The 27,095-nt window shown below is 36.8% G+C and overlaps 1 protein-coding gene and 1 pseudogene across 2 annotated transcripts in view; both read right to left on the bottom strand.

The window, feature by feature from the left end:
- Positions 1–674, bottom strand: part of LOC308676327 (vomeronasal type-2 receptor 26-like) — a 41,468-nt pseudogene extending 40,794 nt beyond the window's left edge. The window contains exon 1 of the transcript in view: positions 669–674. The product of the transcript in view is annotated as a vomeronasal type-2 receptor 26-like (transcript). The remainder of the gene's footprint in view (positions 1–668) is intronic.
- A 96-nt stretch (positions 675–770) lies between these two features.
- On the bottom strand, positions 771–17,756 carry LOC308676328 (vomeronasal type-2 receptor 26-like; the record flags this gene model as incomplete). Its single annotated transcript, XM_081342139.1, has 6 exons — positions 771–1,579; positions 4,050–4,176; positions 12,679–12,828; positions 13,060–13,917; positions 15,224–15,515; positions 17,641–17,756. The coding sequence occupies 6 exons, from the start codon at positions 17,754–17,756 to the stop codon at positions 771–773; spliced, it is 2,352 nt and encodes a 783-aa protein (XP_081198265.1).
- Positions 17,757–27,095: the final 9,339 nt, after the last annotated feature.

The raw sequence follows: 27,095 nt of genomic DNA on the forward strand, positions 1-27,095 counted from the left end.
GTGAGTGTGAGTGGGGTAGCACAGATGTTGAATAAGAATTGGTTGCAATTTCTTGCTGTAATTAAGATTGCTAATAAACGTTGAGGATAATCATTGTTAGCTAAGGCAGCATATGTCCCTTTGGCTTTAATGACAGGAAAAAGATTTAATCAAAAACTTAAAAACTTCTAGATGCTCATAAGAATGAATAACCCTCAACAGAATAATGAATCTATACTTGATAAAGAAAACAATTAGATTGCCAATATGTGTTGCTTATAAAGGTTTTAATTTATTCTTTTATTTCCCAGTAGAGAGCCAGAAAAAGAAGAGTTTTCAGCAACTTGGTCAACATTTTTGAATTTTTTTTTATAATTTATACAATTCTTGAGAATTTCCATACCCACTTTTCTCTATATTTTTATGTTATAGTAAATTCTTAATAGTGTTTTATAAATAAAAAAAATCCTATAAAGAAATATTTTAAAAATGATATTCCACTGCATGCAAATAGCTATGTCTATGCATGTTCTTTGGGTGAAGTGTTTTGGACAATGGAGCATAAGTGGGGAAAACTTCTTTTTCCAATTATAAGCATAGCTGTGTCAGGGGCTATCTCTTCTCTCCCCCTATGCATGTGCACAGCCATTTTGCTGCATATCTCTCATAGTGAACTGAAGTAGCGATACCTGCATGGAAACCAGTGGTTGATAAAGCAGCCTAATAACTCTTGCGAAAGCTGGTGTTGTTTTCCTAATTATAAACTACACAAAGGACATTCTGAAGCAAGATCAGTATTTTTTCCTCTTTATTAAATTTTCCCTGTTGTTTAAATCAGGCCTTAAAACAATTACATAACATTTAGGAAGAAAGATGCAGCCCAGCAAACCAACACTAGAGGCCAAGATGGAAAATACCTCCACTGCCACCGTGTACTTCCCCTTGGTGCTCAGGTAGGTTGGAACAAAGGATATCCAAACACTGCAGAAGACCAACATGCTGAAGGTGATGAACTTGGCTTCATTGAAAGTATCCGGTAATTTCCTGGCCATGAAGGCAACTATGAAACTTATAACAGCCAGGAAGCCCAAATAGCTTAGGACACCGTAGAACATAGTCACAGAACCTTGATTGCACTGCAGAATAATTTCTTCAGCTACCGAATCCATGTCAGTGTCTGGGAATGGGGGAGAGGTTGTTAGCCATGTCATGCAAATACCTATTTGAATAAGAGAACAGGAAATGACAATGGAGTTAGACAATCTCTTTCCCACAAACTTCCGCATCTTGGATCCTGGCTTGGTGGCCATAAAAGCCAGAACCACTGTGACGGTTTTTGCCAACACAGAAGAAACAGCCACTGCAAAGACAACCCCAAAAGTCGTTTGTTGCAGGAGACATAGCAACTTCTCAGGATGACCAATGAATAGGAATGCAGAAAGGAAGCAGAGCAGGAGGGAGATGAGGAGAATGTAAGTGAGGTCTCGGTTATTGGCAATGATGATAGGAGTGTTGTGGTTCTTCGCAAATATTGCAAGCACCACCACCGAGATCAAAGAAAAGAAAAGAACAAAGGAGACTAAAATGATCCCCAAAAGTTCTTCATAAGATAAAAATGTCAATGTTTTAGGAATACAGGAATCCTGATTCTTGTTTGGATACCTTCTTTCTGGACACAAGTAACAATCGTTTGTATCTGAAAAATAAAATCATTTCAAGACCATCTGTAGAATATAAAGTATATCAGTAATATTATTTACATAGTTTTAAAATATTTAGAATGTTTTATGCCCAATTCATTAAACAAGTATTAGTCTGTAGATTTCAACAATGCTCTAATCCTTTAAACAATTTGTTTAACGTCTTTTAATTTCAAAAATTTGAATAAGTAAATTATCTTTAGAATTCTAATTATTTATATAATTCTCCATATAATCTATGCATTTGAACTGATTTGTCTTTAGCAAGCCCTAATACTACAATATATCAATCCAATCATTTGAATCTGAAAAATAAAATTATTTCAAGACCACCTCTAGAATATAAAGTAATTGCTTTACTTTATAATAATATTCTTTACATACAGTGCATTCAGAAAGTATTCAGACCACCCCTGTCACTTTTGTCAATTTTGTTATGCTGCAGTCAGATTCTACAGTTGTTGAAATTCATTTTTTTCTCATTAATCTACACTCAAAACCCCATAACGACAAAGTGAAAACAGAATTTTAGAAATGTCTGTAAATTTGTTAGAAAGAAAAAAATGAAATATCAAATTGGCATAAGTATTTAGACCCATTGCAACAACACTTGAATTTTAGCTCAGGTACCTCCCAGTTGTCTTGATTGTTGCTGACATGTTTCTATACCCTTATTGGTAAATTTACCTGTAATAAATTAAATTGATTGGACATGATTTGGCAAGGCACACAGCTCTCTATAGAAGGGCTCATTGCTGACAATGCATGCTGTAGCAGAGCAAAAGCCATGAGGTCAAAAGACGTGCCTGCAGAGCTCAGAGACAGGATTATTGCAAGGCATAGCTCTGGGGAGGTCCAGAATAAAATTTATGCTGCACTGAATGTTCCTAAGAGCACAGTGGGCTCCATAATTCTCAAATGGAAGACGTTTGGCACAATCAGGACTCTTCCAAGAGACAGTTGCCCATTCAAACTGAGCAATTGGGGGAGAGAAGGGCCTTAGTAAGAGATGTGACCAAGAACCCGATGGTCATTCTGACTGACCTCCACAGATTCTGTGTGGAGATAGGACAGAGTTCCAGAAGGACAACTATCACTGCAGCCCTCCATTTATCTGGGCTTTATGGCAGAGTGGCTAGATGGAAACCTCTCCTCAGTGCCAAACACATGAAAGCCTGCTTGGAGTTTGTAAAAAGCACCTGAAGGACTCTCAGATTGTGAGGAACAAGATTCTTTGGCATGATGAAACCAAGATTGAACTGTTTGGCCTCAATTCTAAACATTATGTCTGCAGGAAACCAGGCACCACTCATCACATGCCCAATATCATTCCAAGAGTGAAGCATCATGGTGTGCAAGTGTTTTTCATCAGCTGGAACTGGGAGACTGGTCAGGGTTGAGGGAAAACTGAATGGAGCAAAGTACAGGGATATCCTTAATGAAAACATGTTCCACAGCACGCAGGACCTCAGACTGAGCCCAAGGTTCACTTTCCATTATGACAACGATCCTAAGCACAAAGCCAAGACAACGCAGGAATGGCAACTCTGTGAATATCCTAGAGTGGTGCAGCCAGAGCTCTGATTTGAACACTATTGAACATCTTTGGAGGGACCTGAAAATGGCTGTCCATCAACAATCACCATCCAACCTGACTGAGCTTGAGAGGATTTGCAAGGAAGAAGGGCAGAAAATCCTGCAATCCAGGTGTGCAAATCTTGTCGCATCATACCCAAGAAGATTCAAGAATGTAATTGCTGCTAAAGGTGCTTCAATGAAGTATTGAGTGAAGGGTCTGAATACTTATGTCAGTGTAATATTTCAGGTTCTTTTAAAAATAAATTTATAGACATTTCTAAAATTCTGTTTTCACATTGTCATATACTGAGCATAGATTAATGAGGGGAAAAATTCAACAACGGTAGAAGCAGGTTGCAACATAACAAAATTGACAAAAATGAAGGGGGTCTGAACACTTTCTGAATGCACTGTATTTTAAGAATAGGTCATTCTTATTTCCAGTTCATTAAACACTTGAATATTAATCTGAATATTTCAAGAATGCTCTAACTCTTTAAACAATCTGTTTAATGGTAGTGATGTTGTATTTTAATTTCAAAACTTTTGCATGCAAAAAAGTCTTTAGAATTCTAATACTTTATATAATTTGCCATATAATCTCTGCATTTGAACTAGATAGGATAATAATGGTTATCTGATGTGTCTTCAGCAAGACCTAATGCTACAGTATCTCAATCCAGTTTAAAATATTGCACAAAATACTGGGCAAAAAGAGCCTTCGCATGTACAAGGTTGCATTTGGAAACTGTTACCATCAGATGAGATAAACCCCAACCTAACATCTCTTACCCTCCTTCTCTGAAATCTTTCCATCTGGGCATGGAATGCAGTCATAGCAACAAAAGGGCTCCCCTTCCTTGATTTTCTTGCTGGAACCAGGACGGCAACTCCCAGTGCATACTGAAACAGGCTGGGACTGAAGTTCAAACAGACAAAGAACAATTCTATGTTATCAAATTAATCTGAGTTAAGGTAAAGTTAAAGGTTCCCCCGCACATGCGTGCTAGTCGTTTCCGACTCTAGGGGCCGGTGCTCATCTCCGTTTCAAAGCCGAAGAGCCAGCGCTTGTCCGAGAACGTCTCTGTGGTCATGTGGCTGGCATGACTAGACACCAAAGGCGCACGGAACACTGTTACCTTCCCACCGGAGTGGTCCCTATTTTTCTACTTGCATTTTTACGTGCTTTCGAACTGCTAGGTTGGCAGAAGCTGGGATGAGTAACAGGCGCTCACTCTGTTATGCCGCACTTGGGCTTCGACCCGCCAAACTGCCAACCTTTTTTTTTTTATTTTATTGAAAAGTTTTAAAATACAGTTTTCCTTTAAAAAAACCCCCCTTCCCCCTCCCTCCTCCCCCCGCCACCCTCCCCTCTCCCCCCCTCCCTCCTTCCCCCCTACCTCCCCCCCTCCCCCCCCCGACTTCCCAGAGCTAAATACAAGGTATATAAAAAAAAAGCAATCATAAACAACCATATACTAACAACTATAAATTCTAAAATCCATCACTCTCTAGCTTATATAGGATAAAACAAACCTTAGCACTATTAAATATATATAAAAAACTAAAATAGAAAAAGAAAAAAGAAAACGAAAGAAGACTTATTCGAATGCTACATAAAACTTCTTAACCCTATACTTGTTCTGGATAAACTCAATCCATTTTCTCCATTCCATAATATAACGTTCTTGCGAATGATCTTTCAAATAGGCCGAAATCTTCGCCATCTCTGCCAGGTCGGAAACCTTTAAAGTCCACTCTTCTATGGTCGGCAGTTCCTCTTTCTTCCAGTATTGGCCTATCAAAAGTCTTGCCGCTGTAATTAAGTTCAACATCAGCTTGGTGTCCACAACTGTAGCGTCTGCAATTATTCCCAACAAAAAAAGTTGCGGACAAAACTTTATCCTCTGTTTAAAAATCTTCTGCATATTCCACCAGACTTTTATCCAAAAAGCCTTAACCTTCTTACATGTCCACCATATGTGAAAGTATGTTGCATCTTCCTCACCACACCTCCAACATTTAGGCTGATAATTCGGATACATACTTGCAAGCTTTTTAGGATCTAAATGCCATCTATAAAACATTTTGTAAAAATTCTCTCTTAGATTTTGAGCTTGAGTAAATTTTACGTTCCTCACCCAAATCTTTTCCCACGTGTCCATTGAGATAACTTCCTGGATATTTTGGGCCCATTTTATCATACAATCCTTAACCAGCTCTGTTTCTGAGTCAATCTCTATCAATGCAAGATATATCCGTTTAATATGTGCTGATCCCTGATTTCTAATCTGCTTTATCAAGTTTTCATCAGTCATTGTAAATCCTTTTTTCTGGTCTTCTTTCCACCTGGCCTGTAGTTGAATATATTGAAACCAAGTTTGAACAACCTTCTCTTCTCGCAAGAGGCTATATGATTTCAAACACCAAACATTCCTTTCGAAACTTAAAATTTCCTTGTACGTAGTCGCGTCATGTTTGAAACCAGCATGTATATTTTCTATTGCGTGTTTTGGAATTGCCCACAATGGTATCTTGCTGCTTAGCTTATGTCTATACTTCTTCCAAACTCTCAGCAATGCCTGTCTTAAAATATGCATCCTAAACACAGTATCTACCTTCTTATCATACAACAAATATGCATGCCAGCCAAACAACAAGTCATGGCCCTCAAGATTTAATAACCTCGATTGCGTCAAATTAATCCAATCACTTATTCCTACTAATGCAGCAGCTTCATAATATAATTTAAAATTAGGCAGTTTAAGGCCACCTCTCTCACGAGTATCCTGCATAATCTTAAGTTTAACTCGTGGCTTTTTCCCTGCCCACACAAATTTATTGATACCGCGCTGCCATTCCTCCAAATTAGAATCTTTCTTAAGAATCGGTATCATTTGAAATAAAAATAAAAATTTGGGCAGGACATTCATTTTCACTGCTGCAATCCGTCCCAACAAAGACAATTGCAATTTTTGCCAGCTCTCCAATTCTTTTTGAATTTTCCCCCATAGTTTTTCATAATTATTTTTATATAGCTTTGTATTAGAGGGCGACAAAATCACCCCCAGATATTTAACCCTCTTAACAATCTCAAATCCAGTTAATCCTTCTAAGAGAGCCTTCTGTGAAATTGTCATATTTCTAGCCAAAATTTTAGTTTTCTGAATATTTACTTTAAATCCAGAAACCTTCCCATATTGCGTTATTATCTCCATCAGGTCCACAACAGAGTTCTCTGGCTGGGTCACTGTAACAACCAGATCATCTGCAAATGCTCTCAACCTATAATCCTGATCTCCAACTTGTATCCCCTTAATTTTTTCCGAGCTCCGAATCTTAGTCAATAGTATCTCTAATGTTAACACAAATAACAAGGGCGATAGCGGACACCCTTGCCTTGTGCCCTTCTCAATATTACATACTGCCGTCAGGCTATTGTTAACTATAATACGGGCAGATTGTTTTTGATATAATGCCCTAATCGGCTGTAAAAATTTTTCCCCAAAATCCATTTTATCTAAAACTTTCAACAAAAATTGCCAATTCAATTGATCAAAGGCCTTTTCAGCATCTAAAAAGATTAGCGCTGCAGAGATCTGGTTGTGCCTTTCCAAAAACTCTAACACATCAACTATATGTCTCACATTATTTTTCATTTGCCTACCACTAATAAACCCCGTTTGATCACCATGAATCACCTGTTGCAGAACCCTCATCAGTCTATTAGCCAAAACCTTAGCAAATATCTTATAATCTGTATTTAAAAGCGATATCGGTCTATAATTTTTAACTTGAGTAGCATCCTGGTCTTCCTTCGGAATCAAAGAAATAAATGCTGTTTTCCAAGACGGTGGCACCTTTCCCCCCCTCTGAATTGTCTGAAACAGTTCCTTTAACGGCTTTATCATCTCAAATTGTAAATTTTTATAGTAGACCGCAGTCAAGCCATCCGTACCTGGCGCTTTATCCACCTTCAGTTCTTTAATTGCTGTAAGAATTTCTTCTTCTGTGATCAATTGATTAATCCCCTCTTTTTGTACTTGCGTAAGAACTGGGATGCTAGCATTCTCCAAATATATATCGATATCTTTTACATTAATTTCCTCTTTAGTATATAATTTCGAGTAAAAATCCACAAAAGCATCCTTAATAAGATTCTGTTGAAACACAACCCTACCTTTATACTCAATCTTGTCTATATTAGAGGCCCTTTGTTTTTTCCTCAGTCTATAAGCTAACCATCTGCCTGGTTTATTGGCATTGCAAAAAGTATTGTGCCTAGCAAACCGCAGATTGGTTGCCACTTGATCTGCCATTAATTTATCAAATTCTCCTCTTAGCAGTCTAATAGCCTCCTTAAGCATCACATCCTCTGGATTCAAAATCAAAGCCTTTTCTTTTTCCTTTATTTCATTCTCCAATTCTTTCCTTCTAGATTCCACTGCACGTCTATGTCTATTATTCATATATATCAAGACCCCTCTCATATAGGCCTTGCTAGCATCCCAAACCATGTCCATAGAGGTACCTTTATTCATATTAATCTCAAAAAAATCCTTCATCCTCTGTTTACATTCTTCCACGTTTCTCTGATTTCTAAACAAATTCTCATTTACACGCCACGAGCGCCTGTCTCTTTTCTCCTTATCAATCTCCAACCAAACTGGACTGTGGTCAGAAATAGTTCTTGCACAAATCTTCACCTTTTTAGTTCTCAAAAAAAAATCATTAGTCAACAAAATAAAATCAATCCTCGAAAAAGATTGGTGTCTGTCAGAATAAAAAGTATAATCCTTCTCCTGTAAGTGTCTCTCACGCCAAATATCTCGCAATTCCAGGTCATCCTTCATTTCAAAAAAAGATTTAGGCAGTCTAGCATGACTTGGAATGCGCTTAAAAGCTCCAGCCTTGTCCAACTGTACATCCAAAACACCATTCCAGTCTCCCATAAAAATAAAAGATTTATAATCCAACTGGGTAAGCTTTGTGTGGAGTAAGCTAAAAAAATCAGCTTGTTGTTGGTTAGGTGCATATAATCCAACTAGAAGCGTCTTTTTACCTTCTAACAACAGCTCAATCATAACATATCTTCCATGTTTATCTGCTTCAATTAGGTCGGCTGTTAAGGCACTTTTAACATAAACAACCACTCCATTTTTCTTATTCTCTGCAGAGGCAACAAATTGCGTACCCAGTCTCGAGTTCAATAAATGCTTTTGATCCAAAAGTCTAATATGCGTTTCTTGCAAACATATAACATCTATCTTAAATTGTTTTAAATATTGAAAAACTTTCTTCCTCTTCTGCGGTGAATTTAGTCCATTAACATTCCAGGTTAAAAATTTAGTTGCCATGCATATCCTCCCAAAGCTCTTGGAGCACAGCTTTGATAGGACTAAGTTCTTTAGGCCGTGCTCCTCCCACAGCTTGACTATATGTACGTTGTGAAGAATCTGAGGACTTTTGCTGATCTTGTTCTTTTATTTTCTTTGCTCGTTTTAAAGCAGCACGCGTTACTCTTTGCTCTCTAGGATCATCCAGAGAAGTTGTAACTTGATCTCCTCCAACACCACTTTCCTCTGTTTCATCCTCTTGATGTTCTCCTTCTCCCGATCCCTTTCCAGCTTCCAGAAGTGTTAATGGGGTTGCTTTTAAGACATTATTGTAGAAATCATGCGCTTGCTTCACAGTAATCAGCCGATACCTTTTACCTTCATGCATCACCATCAGCCCATCTGGAATCTCCCATCTGAACCTTATATCTCTTTGCTTGAGCTCATGCACGAGAAATGTATAGTCCTTCCTTCCCCTTAAAATCCTTGGAGGAATTTCTTTTAAAACCAAGACTTCTTGTTCAGCAATCACCACTTTAGCATCATAGGCAGCTTGTATAACTTGATCTCTAATCTCTCTTTTTGCAAAATAAACCACCACATCTCTAGGCAATTTTCTCTGTCTGGCAATCCATGAATTCACCCGAAACACTTTATCCATAGCTGCTCTTATTTCAGATGCTGGCTGCTTTAATACCCCTTCAAGAGCCTCAGAAATCAGCTGCTTTAAATCTTCTTTAATATTCTCTTTTAAACCTCTGATTCTGACAGCAAACTGCATCTGGTAATATTGGGCTAGACTTAACTCCCTTTCCACTTTTTCTCTTGCATTTTCATTCTCCCGTGCTTTTACTTCTAATATAGCATTCCTTTGAGCCAGATCATCCATTTTTTCATCTAATTCTTCCACACATCCCGCCACTTTATGCACTGAAGACAAAATGTCTACCTTCATCACGCTGAACTTCTGTTCCATCCTCTCTTCCATTCTCTCCTCCAATTTCTCCAATTTCTCCTCCATCTGTGCAAATTTATCACCCATTGATTGATTGATTGATTCCAAAAGTTTATCCAGAGCATCTTGTAAATCCTTCGATGTCAGCACTTCAGGAGGGTGTAATGCCTGTAGTGATGATTGTTGCACCGGCGAAGATCCACCGCTCCGAAGAGTTTTAGGGGGAGGTTTCACCGCCATCTTTTAGTCCTCAGTTATGACGCACTTTCACTTAAAGTTTAAAAAGTCCAAAAAGCTAGAGAGTATAGTAAAATAATCCTCTTCACCATTACCTCTTGTACCGCTCTGCCTGCTCCTTTAAATCATAGTCCTTTCTTCAGGCAGGGATGGTTCGCAGACGCCTGGCTCTGCTCCAAGAAGTTCGGAGCAGAGACGCCGGCCAGCTGGGAGCAACCCAGGCTTCGGGGGAGTTCAATCCTTCAGCCGCCCAAGCTCCAAGCTCAGGCGGCCCCGGAGAACTCTACCCCTACCTGGGGCCTCACCCCCTCCTCTTCTCCCGAGGAGGGGGCTTCAATTTCGCCCGAACAGCTGATCGGCGCTGTTTCGGGCGAAAAAACAAACAGCTGAGCCGCGGGCAGCCCGGGAAGGCTGTCTTCGGCGCCGCGCCGCCACCGGAAGTCCCAAACTGCCAACCTTTTGATCGACAAGCTCAGCGTCCTAACCCACTGAGCCACCGCGTCCCTCTGAGTTATATTATACCCTCTGAGTTAGGGTATAATTAATAATAAGTTGTTAAATTGGTATGCTGCCCAACTCAACAGCTCATAAGCATCAAACAAAGAAATTACAATGAAGTTAGTATGCATTTAATTTATAAAGTTGTTTAAATGCAATAATCTACTTATGTAGGCATTGGCCTGCTATGCACAGTATTGTCTATTGAAAGGTGCATCAGATTTTCAGCCTTTCCAAATATGCATAACTGTTACTATGACAATCTATTCCACTTTGCAGCTATTATTAAAGAGGAACTCCAGCAGCCAATCGTGAAGTTGCTTCACTGATCATTTTTGGTTACATAAAAATGATGTTTAACCCAGCCTTATAGTTGATTCATCAATTATATGCTGGTCCCAAGCCTGGATAAATGGGGAGAGTTAGGGAAATAATGGTATACTATCTTTAAAATATCTCACCAGAACATTTTATGACAATATTTCACCAGGACACTCATGACTCAGATATGGATACCAATGGTGGGCCTTCCAGGCTAGATGCAATCTACTGGAGAAGAGCAAGGTCTAGCTTTTAGTAGTCAGAGATTTTATGATGTTGGAGGAAAGTCTTGTGAGAAGATATGTGTCACACCAAAAGCCAAAGAGAATGAACAAGTGGCTATCTGATGACACCAAAAATATAGCTGATTAGCAAAGGGCTGCCAAATCCAAAGGTAATAAGGAAGAAGTTAAAGAACTGAATACAATTTTCCAATGTGAAATCAGGAAAGGAAAGTTGCCAGGAGTAAGACATGGCTGAATGGTTAAAACAACAACAACAATAATCTTTAACCCATTTTATGCAATGTATCCAAGTTCAGCAGTATACGTACTCTACTATAATGAAAGAACTGTAAGTACTACAGGCAGTCCTTGACCTACAGCCACTTGTTTTAATGAGTGTTTGAAGTTATGACAATGCTGACAAAAGTGACTTATACCCAGCCCTGGCACTTCCAGTGTGACAGCAACCCCAGGGTCATGTGATCAAAACCTAGGCACTTAGAAACCAGTATGTATTTATGATGATTGCAGTGTCCCACAATCACATGACCTCCAATAGTGATCACCCAGCAAGAGTCCAACAGGCAAAGTCCAATGTGGGAAGCTGTATTTGCTTAATGACTGTGTGTTTCATGCAATCACTGTGGCAAAAAAGGTCATCAAATCAGGTGCAACTCACTTAACAACTACCTCCCTTAGCAGGGGACATTTCAAACCCAGTTTGGTCCTATACTGAATTCTACCTGTAATCAATTAACCTCTAGCTAGGTCACATGATCAGTCCTTTGTCAGGATGTCACACAATGCCTTTTTTATTTTCTTGCTGGCACCAGGATAGCAACTTTTCTCTACCTACTGAAACAGTCTGGAACCAAATGCAGAAGCAAAAAAAGAACAATTTGAGTCTAAAGAGTAACAAACTTGAAGATTCTGGGAAGCCCTTTGAACATGAAAAAAAAGCATTCAATTAGCAAATTGTTAATTGCTGACTTCCGGTTATATTGATACTTGTTGATTATTCACAGAAATGGGCATTAAATTTCCTGCACTATCATATGTATAAAATTCTTACAACAGGATCTGTTAAGTTCTACTTTTCAGCTATTATTTAAAGGTAAACTAGAACATGATGAAGCTGCCACACTGGCCATATTCAGTTGTGTTAAAAATTATTTCCTATTCTATAAATTGATTACATACAATGTACACAGTTTCACTGATTTCACAATAAAGAATTGGTATCATGAGATGAGTAGAAAAAAATCAGAATTTATTTTTGGTACTCTTCTGACCACTCTAAAAAACATTGTTCCATTAGTTCTGTTAAGCTTAACCTATTCTCCAAAACATCTGAGGGCAGGATAAGAAGTAACGGATGAAAGATTATCAAAAAGAGATCCAACCTAAAATTAAGGAGAAATTTGTGGAGATGGAATGGCTTACCTCCAGAAGGTGTGGGGGCTTGTCACTGGAGATTTTTAAGAAGAGTTTGGACAGGCATTTGTCTGGAATTGGATAGGGTCTTACGGTCAAGCAGGGGGGTTGAACCAGAAGACCTCCAAGGTCCCTTCCAATTCATATCAAATATCTTCTTTCATCATATTAAATAATGAATTCCTAAGAAACCCAACTAAAGCAATAACTTTGTAGACATTATTGGTTGCATTTGTAGTACATGTTCTTATTTGTTCAGGTCTCAGTTATTCATCTAGCCAAAAAAGTAGTGAGCTAAAAAGTAGATTTGGTATAAATTCCCAGAAGTAGTATCCCACCTGGTTAAACCAATTGTGCCAGGTGATGACATCTTCATTTATGGTGAAAATTTGGTCTGAAAAAACTGCAGGGTTTACCCTCCCAACTTCAACTCTATTGAAAGACTGGTTAGAAGAAACAATCCAGTTCAGTATATCATATCCAGCTAGTAACTCTCCTTTGTAGTCAATAGAAACCAGATCCCCAGCACTGTTATTAAATGAGAGACCTTTTAAAAACAAGTGCAGCTAGATGGAAAAGAAAAGATCAAAGATTAGAAAGTGCTGTTTAATTCTGAAAGGAAAAGTCTAAGAAGAATTTGGTGCAGTAGAAATCATGGCTAATCAAAAGAGAGAACCTGGTGTCCTTTACAGAAATGGGAAAGGAGATCACAATTAATTCCTCTAATTGATGTTACTGGGATCATTTTCCTTTATACAAATAATGTTTTTCTTCAATATGATACTCAGTTTTTTTACCTGCCAGGAATCTTGCTTTTGAAGCTTCAGTCTTCTTTTATTTGCCATTGGTTGCTGGGCAGATCTGGATGAAATCATGGCATGCAAGGCATGGGCTACTGCATAGACAGAATTATAAACACTGTAGCTATGACCAGTCATTCTGCTTTCAAAAAAAGTTACAGGAAGATGTTCCAGTTTCTCTTCTCCTGTGCAAATATCACCAGCTATCTCACCTATATTTGAAGTTTTGAATATACAAGCAAAGGATTGTTGCCAATAATCCTTGATAAATCGATCTTCTGTCATAGAAGGATTTCTATTTTTAATAAATTTCTGGAATCCTGGTGGGTCATTGGCATGAATTGTGAAGGACAGAGCACCATTCATCATGTCAGTATCCCAATCTCTCTGATACACAAGTGAGTTTATTTCCATCTGGGCTGTTAATATCCACACTTTACCTTTGGCAACATTTCTTATGTTTTCTTTTTTTGATAAATATGGTAGCCATTTCAGCCTTACCATAGTATCAGCTTCTCCATAAAATATTAGAACATTAACATTGCTATCCATAATTTTATCATGTATTTCTGCACCATGCTTGAACATGTCATACATTTCATTAATATGTGTTAATTCTGAGAATCTCTCTATAAATGAAAAACAGATGTTGTGCTGGGAAAATAATGGAACAATAATGTCTATAACCCTTTCTCCATTATCATTATCCATGACAATAACCCCAATCCATGTCCACCTGAAATGGAGAAGCAAAGACAGAATCCCTTCATGTTGAAGTCTTTGCAGTGGGCTCATTTGGAAGAAAGAAAGTCCTGGTGCTTTATAATTCATGATGGGATTAGAGCCATAGATGAGCTGCATAAGGATTGAGAGCAAAGGATGGACAGAATCGCATTTAATTTTTATTTTCCAGTTTTTGAAACTGCTCATACATTTGTATAGCAAAACAAGAATGTGAATGAGCAAAACATAGCATTGCTAAAGTTAGAATGAAAGGACAAAAAAGAGAAACAAGGCAAGGTCCAGTGTTAGAGAAATAGGAGGAGTCCAAACAAGTTTTCTCTTTAATAAGAAAAAAGAGAAGAAAAAGGATGAAATATGGTATCATTCAAAAAAATTCTGACTGTCTTTTCAAAAAAATTACATTCATGCTAATCTCTTCATTCACACACACACACACACAGCATGTTTTCAGCAATTGTAAATACAATGTAGTGCTATCAATTGAATCAATGAATGAATGGATGTATGTATGTTTGATAATTATGCCTTTTAGAGTTATGCTTTAAGAGAAATACTTCAAGAAATGTTAGCTAGCTGATATTCTGACTACTCTATTTTTTGTATGCCAGAAATATGTGGCAGTTTTGTATACAACTCTGGTTAATTGTAAGAATTACCGTTGTACAGAGCAGCCCCCTTTCCTTTTTGATATTATGAATTTGGTTTACAGATTCACCTCCATGAATACCTCAAAATAGGGAAAATCCTGAATTGAATTGAATCTTAAAGTGGCCCTTGTTCCTGCAGAAATCTTTCAAAAGCTCTTGCACTATTTTGAACAGCCTTTTCTCTGACATGATTTCATATTTCCATTTTTCTTAATCCTTTCTTCTTTTTATTTTTGTATTACTTGTGTTTTTATTATTTATATTATGCAGGGTTTATATTGTATATTTTCTACATAAACCTCCAAAAATATTTTTATTGTGGTGGCATAGAAATACATTTAATCCATAGATAAAATATTTATTCATATTTTTTACAGGAACTGTAGTTGATGTACACCATACTTTCTTCCCTATTTTTTATTATCTAGTTTGTGTACTCATCTCTAGAATAATGGCATGTACATCACGAAAGTTTATTTAATAATATCTTTGTGAGACTAAATTATGCTGCTATTTGGTCTACAGAGTTCTCACATGGCTGTGGAAATATTTCCAGGTCATTTAATTTGAGTGCAAATTTTTCATTCATACTGTAGTAGCTTTTTTCCTTGGATTAAAAATCTCTAACTGAGCCTTCTTTAAAAAAAAGTGGGATAAGAGGATTTTAACAGAGAAGAAGGTACAATAATATTTAGAAGAATCCCAATTTTTGCCTTTGAAATCTAGAAGTTCTAAAAAGTCAGGTGTGCTTTCAATTTGATGTACTTTACCTGTGGGATTTTATAGATATCCAAGAGATTTGCAATGTCAATGGAGGTTTTGGCATCTAGTCCCCCAATTATTGAAGTCAGATGATTCTGGATACCACAGATGTAATTGGGGGAAAAGCTCTTCATGTTGTAAATCAGTAACATTGTGGCATGGTATGTTTTCTGTGCATTGAAGTAACTGTCATAGATGTTGAAACCAAGAGTGACATTGGATAAGATCTCTGAGTTTTTATTGATCTCCTTGACTGTAAATGCCAGAGCCACAATATTTTGGTAATATTTAGGTATTAATCTGAAATAGTAGATAAATTCAATGTCATATAAATGTTTAAAAGTTTTTTACAGAAAAAAGTAATCATTTCATCTCATCTTATAAGCCTCAGAATATTTATTTTTATTAGTGTGTATATGAAACTAATGCAGCCAAGATTTCATAAAGCAATTATTTCATACAATGAAATTACATGTGTACATATTTATGCAAAACATCAATTTTACTGCAACTAACTACATCATCCATGCATTAGTGTTTTATTTTTGGAAATCATTTTTGGCTCTTTGATATGGAATAATATATTCCTATGATGTGACTTCCTTCTTCACCTGCATTTCAGCAACTGAAGCTGTAATGAAGAAATGACTGTTACTTTAGTAATAGAACCAACCTCAGCCCAGACCACATATGTGCCGTGCTGGACCTCTACCTGACACTACCTATTTAAAATACAATGAACGTTTGTACAGACAAAAATGTGGCTGCGCCATGGATTTACCTATGTCCCCCATTGTGGCGAATCTCTAGATGGAAGAGGTAGAAACCAAAGCCCTAAACTCCTTCACAGGAATTCCACCCACTCACTGGTATAGGTATGTGGACAATACTTGGGTGAACATCAAAACACAAGAATTGGAAGTGTTCACCAAACATATCAAATCTGTGGACAGATACATCAAATTCACATGGGAAGATGTTAAAGAAAATAGCCTAGCCTTCCTGGACTGTGCAGCACACATTAAGGAAGACAGAAGCCTTAACATTGAAGTTTACAGAACACCCCCCCACACACACACAAATCAATATTTACATTTTGATTCTCACCACCCACTGGAGCACAAAATGGGAGTTATCAGAACCCTACACCACTGAGCTGAAAGCCTGCCTACCAGCAAAGATGGGAAAGAAAAACAATTAAAACACATCAGGGAAGCCCTCAGAATGTGTGGCTATCCCAAGTGGGCCTTCATCAAATTCCAAAAAAGACCAAGCAGGAGCTCCTCCATAACAAACAAAGGAGAGAACAATAAACAAAGCAATGTTGTAATTCCATATATTGCAGGGATATCTGAAAAGCTCAGGAGGTTCTTCAGCTAATACAACACATAAGCACACTTTAAACCCCAGAATATTAAGGCAGAAGCTTGTCCATCCCATGGAAAAAAACACCCAGACACAAACAGAGCAATGTGGTATATGGAGTACAGTGCAGTGAGACATGTGCAAAACTGTACATTGGCAAAACAAAACAACCACTTCATAAATGCATGGCACAACATAGGAGAACAAACCCATCAGGACAAGATTTAGCAGTCCATCTGCATTTAAAAGACAAAGGCCACTCTTTTGAAGACAGCAAAGTCCACATTTTGGAAAGAGAGGACAACTGGTTTGAAAGAGGGGTCAAAGAGGCCATCTATGTCAAAACTAAGCAGCCTTTTCTTAACAGAGGGAGAGGTACATCATCTGTCTCCAGCCTACAACACAGTCTTTTCAGCAGTTCCAAGAAGGCTCTATACCCATTTGCACTGTGACCCTGATGACAGAGATAAACCTCCAAGTGGCCTCATTGATTCTCTAAAACAATGCAAATGACCAGCTGCCTTTCCATCCCCCATCATCCAGTCAGAGCTGAAGAAGCTTCTTAGATGAGAAGCAAAAAGTCTTCAAAGAGAAACAAGGAACTTCAGTTGCCTCCTGAAAAAGCACCTTTGGGACAACCATGATCTGGATGACTGAGAATCTCCATAGACAAATATATTCATCATACATCTTAATAATAGCTATTTACATCTTAAAAAGTATGAACAAATGCCACATTTTATTACAATTATCTCAATGGTGTAAAAATCAAGAGGAAGATAACCACAAGGAAAAATGTGTAAAAATCTCAGGGAAGATGCAGACTATTAATATTTGCCAAACCTATCTACATAAAACACTAAATATTTCAATGACATTTTCTCATTAATATTCTGACGCAGATTTATCATTAAACATTGGTTAACTGGCCGGGGAAAGAAGTAAAAATTATACAAATCTACAATGCTTTGATACATTTTAAAGCAGAGAGACTAGTTGAATTATGATCTGTAGGAGTTTATACAGTTAGAATTCATGAAATTAAGCACAAAATCCTTACATAAGGTCTTCAAGCAACGGAGGTGGTGGGAGTTTGCTGAACTCAATGGTAGCATGCAAGAAAGCAGCTAGAGTGACAATCCCACCCACAATGACATCACCTGACTGATAGTACATATGATGTGGATTATGAGGACTTTGAACTCTACATCTGATGTCATGAGACTTAGAAAGTGGGAGATTAAATAATACTAGTGAGACAATTATTAAAGCTAACATTATTGAAGAAAAGCCATGTCTTTCCTTGACACCTAAATTCTTCTTGCTTCTTTGATGACAGTGATATTAGTATTTGGGTAAAAGGTGGTTATAAAGCAAACCTTAGAAAAGAGAAAGAAGCTTCTGCAGACTCTGCTGTATAATTGTAGTGCTTTTATTTTACCTAACATGAAAGAAGTTGAGATATTTATAATATTCTTCATGCTTTGTTCTTGGACACTAAAATTCTTTCTCTGGTTGAAATAAACAAATTAATAACCATCCTTTCAAAATGAAATAGGTTTGCAATTACCTGGATCCCAGGAGAATTGCACAAAATTTGTTTTGACTGATAGAAAAAATGTTTCTATCTCATTTGAAAAGAAAAGAAAAACACAATGAACAAGATTTTTTTTAAAAAAACAGCAACATCCAAGACAATCCTTCCTCAAGCTTGTGCTCTGTAGAGAGGCCAGGTGCAACATCATCCTAGTACATGTTGTACTAGGATGATGTTGCTGTAACACTGCTGTCCTGCATGATCATGTGACTCTAATATTTGGACAATAGCATAGCTGATAGAAATGAATGAACTGTAGAATGGAAGCTGATAGTCCTAATTGCAGCCCACTTCCATCTCCTTTCATAGGTCTAATGATCTGCCAATTGCAGACAGTACCCACAAAGCCTTGTTTCCCCCAAATTCATGCAAGTGTTCTGGTCATTCTTGAATGGGGCATTGTGCTGCTTTCAGTTCTGCCCAACTTTCTCATTGCACATGGCATGGCTTATTATTTATTAATTTGAAAGGTTTATCTCACCAGCTCAAGGTTGTCTCAGCCTTTCATCCTTCCGAGGTTGGCAAAATGAGGTCCCATATTGTTGGGAGCAATATGCTGACTCTGTAAATCTGCTTAGAGAGAGATGTAAAGCACTGTGAAACAATATATAAGTCTAAACACTATTGCTATCTATGACATGAGCTGGCTGTTTCAGGATTGTAGATTGCTGGCAATCCCATGTACTGTTAATTAGAAGACAAAAACAAGCCAACATATCAAGATACTTAACCATAACTGCTTTGCTGAGACCTGAGAAATACAGTTACACACACGCACACACACACACACACACACACTAGAAATAGAACAAATTAGGTTCAAAATACACACAAAAGAGCTGCTCCAATCAAAAAAAGAAGTAACTCAGTAGTTGCTTAAAATTATTTCAAATATATTAATATATCTCAAATTTCATTGACAGAAACTTCTTTTGAGACTTTAACAGCAGAAATTACATTTAAGAAAATTAGGATTTCAGTCTTATCATTGAAAATTTACTTTAACCATCACATACCTTTGAGAAAGGAATTGCATTCTCCTCCTTTACTCACCTTGTCAGATAATATATTAATCCACTAAATTCTGGCAAATTCTGGAATCCTGGTTTTTAGGATTCAGGTATTTTTTATATTTCCAAGTGAATATCATGAATACAAGTATGTATATGTAATTCTACAGTATATGTAACCCTTTCAGCCATAAAAATCTGACATCATCAGCTTATCATATATGGGACTGAATGCCATATGATTGCTAATATATGTTGAGGATGATTATTGTTAGTCAAGACAACATATATCCCTTTGGCTATATTGCCAGGAATAAGAACTAAACAAAACTTTAAGAATGTGGGCATGCTGATAAGAATGAATAATAAATCTACACTTAATAAAGAAAACAGATAGATTGCCAATATGTGTTACTTATAAAAAAAATAATTTATTCTTTTTTCTCCTAAGACAGAGGCAGAAAAAGAAGAGTTTTCAGCAACTTGGTCAACATTTTTGAAAATGTTGTTTGTTTTTAATTTACACCATTTTTGAGAATTTCCATACCCACTTTTTTCTTAATAGTATTGTATGAATATGAAAATTACTATCTTTACTTTAATAAAAGAAATATTTTAAACATTATACTCAGTGGTGGGATTCAAATATGTGAACAGCCAGTTCTCTACATGGATGCCATTTCCAGAAGTCCGTTCTGGGACTCGGCAACAAAAAATTAGCTACTGGTTCTGTCGAACTGGTGCAAACCAGCTGAATCCCACCACTGATTATACCCCCCCACTGCATGCAAATGGCTATGTCTATGCAAGTCCTTTGGGTGTAGTGCTTTGGACAATGGAGCATAAGTGGGAGAAATTTTTTTTCCAATTATTAAGTCTATCTTTGTTATTAAGTCTATCATTTAGAAAGAACATTTATTATTGAAATAATCAGTAACAAAAAATTATGCTTTACATCTTCTTTCCCCAACCTTTTGACCTACACATGAAAGACACCTAAAATATACAGCCCAACATATTTTACCAGAATAAAGAAACAATTCTACTTTGATCATCTTCACATTGTGTATTTGAGAATGTCTCATTTCTCTCCCAGGCCTGGTTTCCATTACAAAAATATGATTTTGGTTTGTTGTAGATTAGCCAATTCTCCTATTTGCACAGTAGCAGACAGCCTAATACCATATTAATTCCCCCAAATATCTGCATTGACTCCGCAGATAGATGATCAAATGTAACTATCTTCAGTTTTCTTAAGATAGGCGTGAAAGTCTAATTGATGATAGATAGATAGATAGATAGATAGATAGATAGATAGATAGATAGATAGATAGATAGATAGATAGATAGATAGATAGACAGAGAGACAGACAGATAGTATGGTTTGAATTAGAAGTGCTAGTTTGGTGAAAGGGAAATACTGTATTTCAGCATAAGAATTTTATCCCATATGTGAAAGATCGTGGTGGCAATAACGTAGTTTGTGTCTGCTTTCCTGGATCAGATCAGGACACCTTACCAATATTGATGGAATTACAAGTTCTTAATTTTATTGTACCAGTAAAAGAGAGGGGGGGAGAGGCTTCTCCCCCTGACCATGCACGAAAAAGGTGAGAATTTGCTTCTTTTCTTTTTCTTATTTGTTCCCCAACTCAGGTGTGTGTCACTGTGTGTGTGTGTGTTTGTGAGGGAGATGGCTTTCAGGCCTGAAAAAAAAAGGTGAGAATTTACCTGTTTTGTTTTTTGTTTCTTATTTTCCCCTCAACTCAGGAATATGTGAAGGAGGGAGGGAGAGGGCAAAGGTTTCTCCATGATCAGGCCTGAAAAGAAAAGTGTTTTGTTTTGTTTTTATTTGCTCCCCTACTCAAGAATGTGTGTGTTGGAGGTGGTGGGGGGGTCACATGAGAGCTGGAATCAGCCCAAAAGTGTTTTATTATTCAACAACATTGTGACACTGCGAAACAAGAGTTGTTTAGCAAGATTTATCTTCACTGAGAACAGATGACAACTGCTTTTTGAAAGAGCTTCTCTTCAAACTGCAGGTTCATCATATACCCAGTCAGTATTTTGTAAGGATCTCTATATGATGATGGTTACTTCAAATATTCCCTTAAGTAAATTAGGTAGTGCCGCGTAACAGAGTGAGCGCCTGTTACTCGTCCCAGCTTCTGCCAACCTAGCAGTTCGAAAGCACGTAAAAATGCAAGTAGAAAAATAGGGACCACTACGGTGGGAAGGTAACAGCGTTCCGTGCGCCTTTGGCGTCTAGTCATGCCGGCCACATGACCACGGAGACGTCCTCGGACAAGCGCTGGCTCTTCGGCTTTGAAACGGAGATGAGCACCGCCCCCTAGAGTCGGAAACGACTAGCACGCATGTGCGGGGGAACCTTTACCTTTACCTTTAGCCTCAGGCTTGTATTGGGAAAGTACACCAGTCACCTGATTCCAAATGAATCAATTGTAAGGAAAAGTTACATCTCTGACTGCTATGAAGATGTGTTAGGAAAGATAAGATCTGCTGTTGGCAACAATAAGATATAGATTTCAATTGATGAAATAAGTGATGTTAATGGAAGACATGTAGCCAGTGTTACTGGCATTCTGAAATGCGACAAGCCTGATGAAATATTTCTTCTAAGATGTGAAACTCTGCAAAAAGTAAATAATTATAGGTAGTCCTTGATTTACAACAGATCATTTAGTGACCGTTCAAAATTATAACGGCATTAAAAAAGGGACTTATGACTTTTTCACTCTTACAATCGTTGTAGCATTCCCATGGTCACAATTGATGCTTGGCAATTGACTAATATTTATGACGGTTTCAGTGTCCCGGGATCATGTGACCAACTTTTGTGAAAGTCTGATGAGCACAGTCAATGAGGAAGCCAGATTCACTTAACAAACTTGCTGGTAACTTAACAACTGCAGTAATTCATTTAACAACAGTGGCAAGAAAGGTCATAAAATTGGGCAAAATTCACTTAACAGATGTCTTGCTTAGCAACAGAAATTTTGGGCTCAATTGTGGTCATAAGTTGAGTTTTGCACTATTGCTATGCTCTTTGATGATTCTTTGAAACTACTCTGGCCAGATGCTATAAAAAGGGGCAATATCTTTCTTTTTATAACAGATGCCTCTCCATACATGACTAGAGCAGCCAAGGGACTTAAAACTCATTTATCCAAAAAGGATTCATATTGCATTCCTTGCACATGGTTTACACAGAGTGGCCAAAGAGATTCAAGGCAACTATCCTGATGTAGATAAGATAATTTTGAATGTTCATTAAAACTGCACTTTAAGTACAAAAGTTCAAAGAAATTGCTCCTACTTTGGCTCTTCCTCCCCAGCCTTTGGTGACATGTTGGGGGACTTGTCTGAATTCAGGCTATGTATTATTTCACAAATTATGCTTCCTTGCAGCGGATAGTATTTCCTCCATCAAGATTGGGCAAGATTCCTTTTCTGAAACTTTGGCTGGAAATAGGATTATAGAGGAGATTGAAGAGGTGCACCCATGGGCATAAAAATTTACATTTCATTACAAAGACAGCAAAAGCCCCTGACTCTGTACTGGCAATAAGGTAATCAATCAGACCTATCTTGGAGAATGGGTCTCAGTCTTGATGTCAACGCTATTTGATTTTTTAGTAACTTTTTATTTTATTCAAAAAATTAAAATACAGACTCCCAAAAAAATTATATAAAAACAAAACAAAAAATAAATAGAACATTAAAAATTGTGCATTAAAGAGAACAAAAACCACAAAACTGTACTGTACATATATTATCCCCATATATTATCACTGAGCAGTATATATTTATAATGATAAATATATTGCAACAATGTATCTATATATCATCTCTCTCTCTCTCTCTCTCTCTCTCTCTCTCTATCTATCTATCTATCTATCTATCTATCTATCTATCTTTCTGACTGTTGGTCTTATGGATGAAATATAGATTCAGCTCCCTTTTTAAGTTCTCAGAGAAGTGAGGCAGAAGACTGAAACAGGTTAGCTTTTCTGTATATGTCTGAGGATTGGTAACTTCTGCTTATGGTGGAAAGATACAATCCCCCCACCAATCTTTAATGGAAGCAAAAAATGCAGTATTTGATTTGAACACACCCAGACAAGTAATATTATGATAATTTTCTCCAATTATTTATAAATGACTGGAAATTCTGCAAGCTGTGGAGTCTATATACCTGGAGGGTGCCATGTTGGGCAACGATGGCCTAGATATTTCCAGCATCTTTTTTTGTTTTTTGGCTGTTGGATATTTCTAATATACAGTTCTTTTTGACAAAGCTGGAGTACATTAAATGTTGAAAACAACATGTTTTCCTCACATACTGTCGGGACTGAAGTAGTCAATATGTTACTCTTTAATTATCCCTAACAAATAAAGTTGTTGTTGTTGGTAATTATCCCAAGACTGATAATGTTTCTATTGGTTACATCTCTCTTGGATTTTCAGTTTCCAAGTAAAAAAGAAGGAGAAAATATATGTATCTATTTGAAGTGAAGAAAGAATAAAAACAGATTTAGATTTTTTAACTTGATCTGGGATAGATTTTTCTTTTTTTTTTGAATGCTCACTCCTAAAGAGGGATCTTTTAAAAATCACAAGAGGTTAATCACATTATCTGTGAATTAAATTTCTGTCAAATGAATAAGAATCCCAAAGAAGAAGGAAGATTTAACCTGCACGGAAAATGGAGCTGGTAATATTTTTGCTGGTAGCGCTCTTCTCTTTTAAAGCATGCAACGCTTATAATATGAAATGTAAAATTCATACTCCTGATAAACCACAGCACACATATTGTGAATCAGGAGTGTTATAATTGGTGGCATAGCAACTCTAGCAACTTTCTTGAACAATGGTTTAAGTTTCAGGGAAGACCCTCCACCATCATTGATTGAAGATCTCATGTAAGAACTTTTACTTTCATTAATTTTCTGGAAAGATTTAGAAGTCTTAAACCAGCAATGTAATAAGTTTAATTAGCTTATTATAGAATATACTCATGGAATCTTAAATATTGAATCCTTCTTAAAATGTTTATTATATTGTTGTAAATCTTAATATGTTATATTATTTCAATGCATAATATTTTTAGTGTTGAGAATTATTAATACTCTAATATTTAGATAACTTTGAATGTGGATAATAAAATCAACAAAAATGTACTATAAGTATTAATTAAACTTTAGAACATCAATGTTATTAAGTGAAATATGTTTTTCATATAGAATCAATATTTATTTATTTTATTATATATTTATTTATTTAATTTTCATGTCATCCGTCTCACCAGAGATAACTCTAGGCATCTTACAGACATACTGTTAAAATACATTGTAAAATATTAAAACAATAAATAGGGTTGTTAAATTTAAAACTCAATTAAATAGAACATTAAAGGAAAGAATATATTAATTTTAGTGAATGTTAAATATAATACTGAAAAACTCAGTACACATGCATGAAAGCATCTGTTGTAAAATAAAATTTTAAATCTTAAGCTGATTATTTAGTATTAAGGTCTCTTTGATACTGTTACTTATAGTTTTTTTTAAACATATTGATAAAAAAGTAGAAAAAGAAAACAAGTTTCAGAACAATTAAAATACCAAACCAAATAAGACAGAAAAAACTAGATCTCTGACTTATCTCTTCCTATTAATTCTGAAGGTTTTTCCCTTTTCCAATTATATGAATGTGTCTATTTATTTATTTATTTATTTATTTATTTATTTATTTATTTATTTATTTATTTATTTTTGGGACTTATATGCCGCCCTATCTCCCGAAGGACTCAGGGCGGCTAACAACAATAAAACACAATAATACAGTCTATACAGTCTGTGAGTCACCTTTTCCACTTCAGCAATATACTGTAGTTGTTTTCTCCTGAAGGATTTCTGTATATTCAGACATAGTATTAGAATCATACATTCCCGATTCTAGATTGCTGGATGGGACAAAACTTGCTTCTCTTCTTTAGAGATTCTTTTCTTCTAAACTTATATTCTTCAGAGATATCATTTTACCTCCTAAAGTTCTATATTTTATATAAGTATATTATTTAATAAAATTTTCTATAATACTCCTTTATTATATTGATGTCTACTACTGATTTATTGTATTTAGAAACTATGTTGAGAATTGTAGAGGTCTTTGCAGAATTAAAAAATGGGGCATAAGAAAGTGTTAAATCATCAAAACCGTCAAAAAATAAGAAATGGATCACATTTATTTAATATTAAAAAGCTATGTTCTGGAATCTGCAAAGTTTCTAATTGATACTTTCTGTCAAGAAAAGAGAAGTACCGTAGTTTCCGGCGTATAAGACTACTTTTTAACCCATGAAAATCTTCTCAAAAGTCAGGGGTCGTCTTATATGCCGGGTGCAGAAAATTTAGGGACAGGGCTGGCTGGAAAACCTGGAGCGGATCTCCCATTTAGTCTGCGCAGGGAAAGCGGGACCAATTGGAGTAGAAGCTGCAGTCTGTGATTTTTTACAGGCTGGGGTCTGGGCGTCTTTCCTTCTAAAGTTGAAGAGCAGCTGTAGGCAGGTGGGGAATGCAAGAGCAACTTGAAAGGCAGGTGGGGAATACCAGAGCAGCTGCTTAGCTCTAAGGACACATTTGACTCAGGAACTGGGTGGGCTGGCTGGAAAACCTGGAGCGGATCTCCCATTTGGTCTTTTTTTTAAAAAATCCCATTTATATCCTGCCCTTCTCCGAAGACTCAGGGTGGCTTACAATTTAAAGCACAAATCAATGTGCTTAGCAATAGCCTTCATTCTGTGTATATGCCTGTTTATTAGGGCTTTCACACACACCCCAAGCAGCATTATTACAAAGTCAGCTTATTGCCCCCAACAATCTGGGTCCTCATTTTACCTACCTTGGAAGGATGGAAAGCTGAGTCAACCTTGAGCCTGGTGGGATGCGAACCTGCACTAATTGCAGGCAGCTGGTGTTATTTAAGGCTCTGTGCAGGGAAAGCTTTAGAGTGAATTAGGAAAAGTGAAAAAGTGAATTAGGAAAATAGGGAACGGTTGCTGGAATTGGGTATGTGTAGCTTAACGAAGAGAAGGGTGAGGGGTGACATGATAGCAGTGATCCAATATCTCAGGGGCTGCCACAAAGCAGAGGGAGCCAAGCTATTCTCCAAAGCACCTGAAATCAGGACAAGAAGCAATGGATGGAAACTAGTCAAGGAGAGAAGCAACCTAGAACTAAGGAGAAACTTCCTGACAGTTAGAACAATTAACCAGTGGAACAACCTGCCTCCAGAAGTGGTGAATGCTCCAACACTGGAAGTTTTTAAGAAGAGACTGGACAGCCATTTGTCTGAAATGGTATAGGGTTTTCTGCCTTAGCAGGGGGTTGGACTAGATGACCTCCAAGGTCCCCTACAACTTCTTCTTCTTCTTCTTCTTCTTCTTCTTCTTCTTCTTCTTCTTCTTCTTCTTCTTCTTCTTCTTCTTCTTCTTCTTCTTCTTCTTCTTCTTCTTCTTATTATTATTATTATTATTATTATTATTATTATTATTATTATTATTATTATTATTATTGTTTAATCCACTTGCACTGTTTTATGTTTACATGTTTGATGACAAACAGCCCTATGTTTATGTGACAGTTTTCCTACTAAGCACCTGCATGTCATAAGCATTTGAATTAAAATTACCATATTAAAATCAAATCTGATGTTTTTTAATTTTTATTTGGTGTGCGTTGGAAGAGGGGTAGTCTTATACGGCGAGTATAGCCCAAACCCTATAATTTAACAGGAAATGTAGGGGGTCGTCTTATACGCCCAGTCATCTTATACGCCGGAAAATACGGTACTACTATTCATATGAATATATCTATGTAACTGTTT

This window comes from Vipera berus (assembly GCF_964194415.1).
Source record: "Vipera berus genome assembly, chromosome: W".
Classification (NCBI taxonomy): Eukaryota; Metazoa; Chordata; class Lepidosauria; order Squamata; family Viperidae; genus Vipera; species Vipera berus.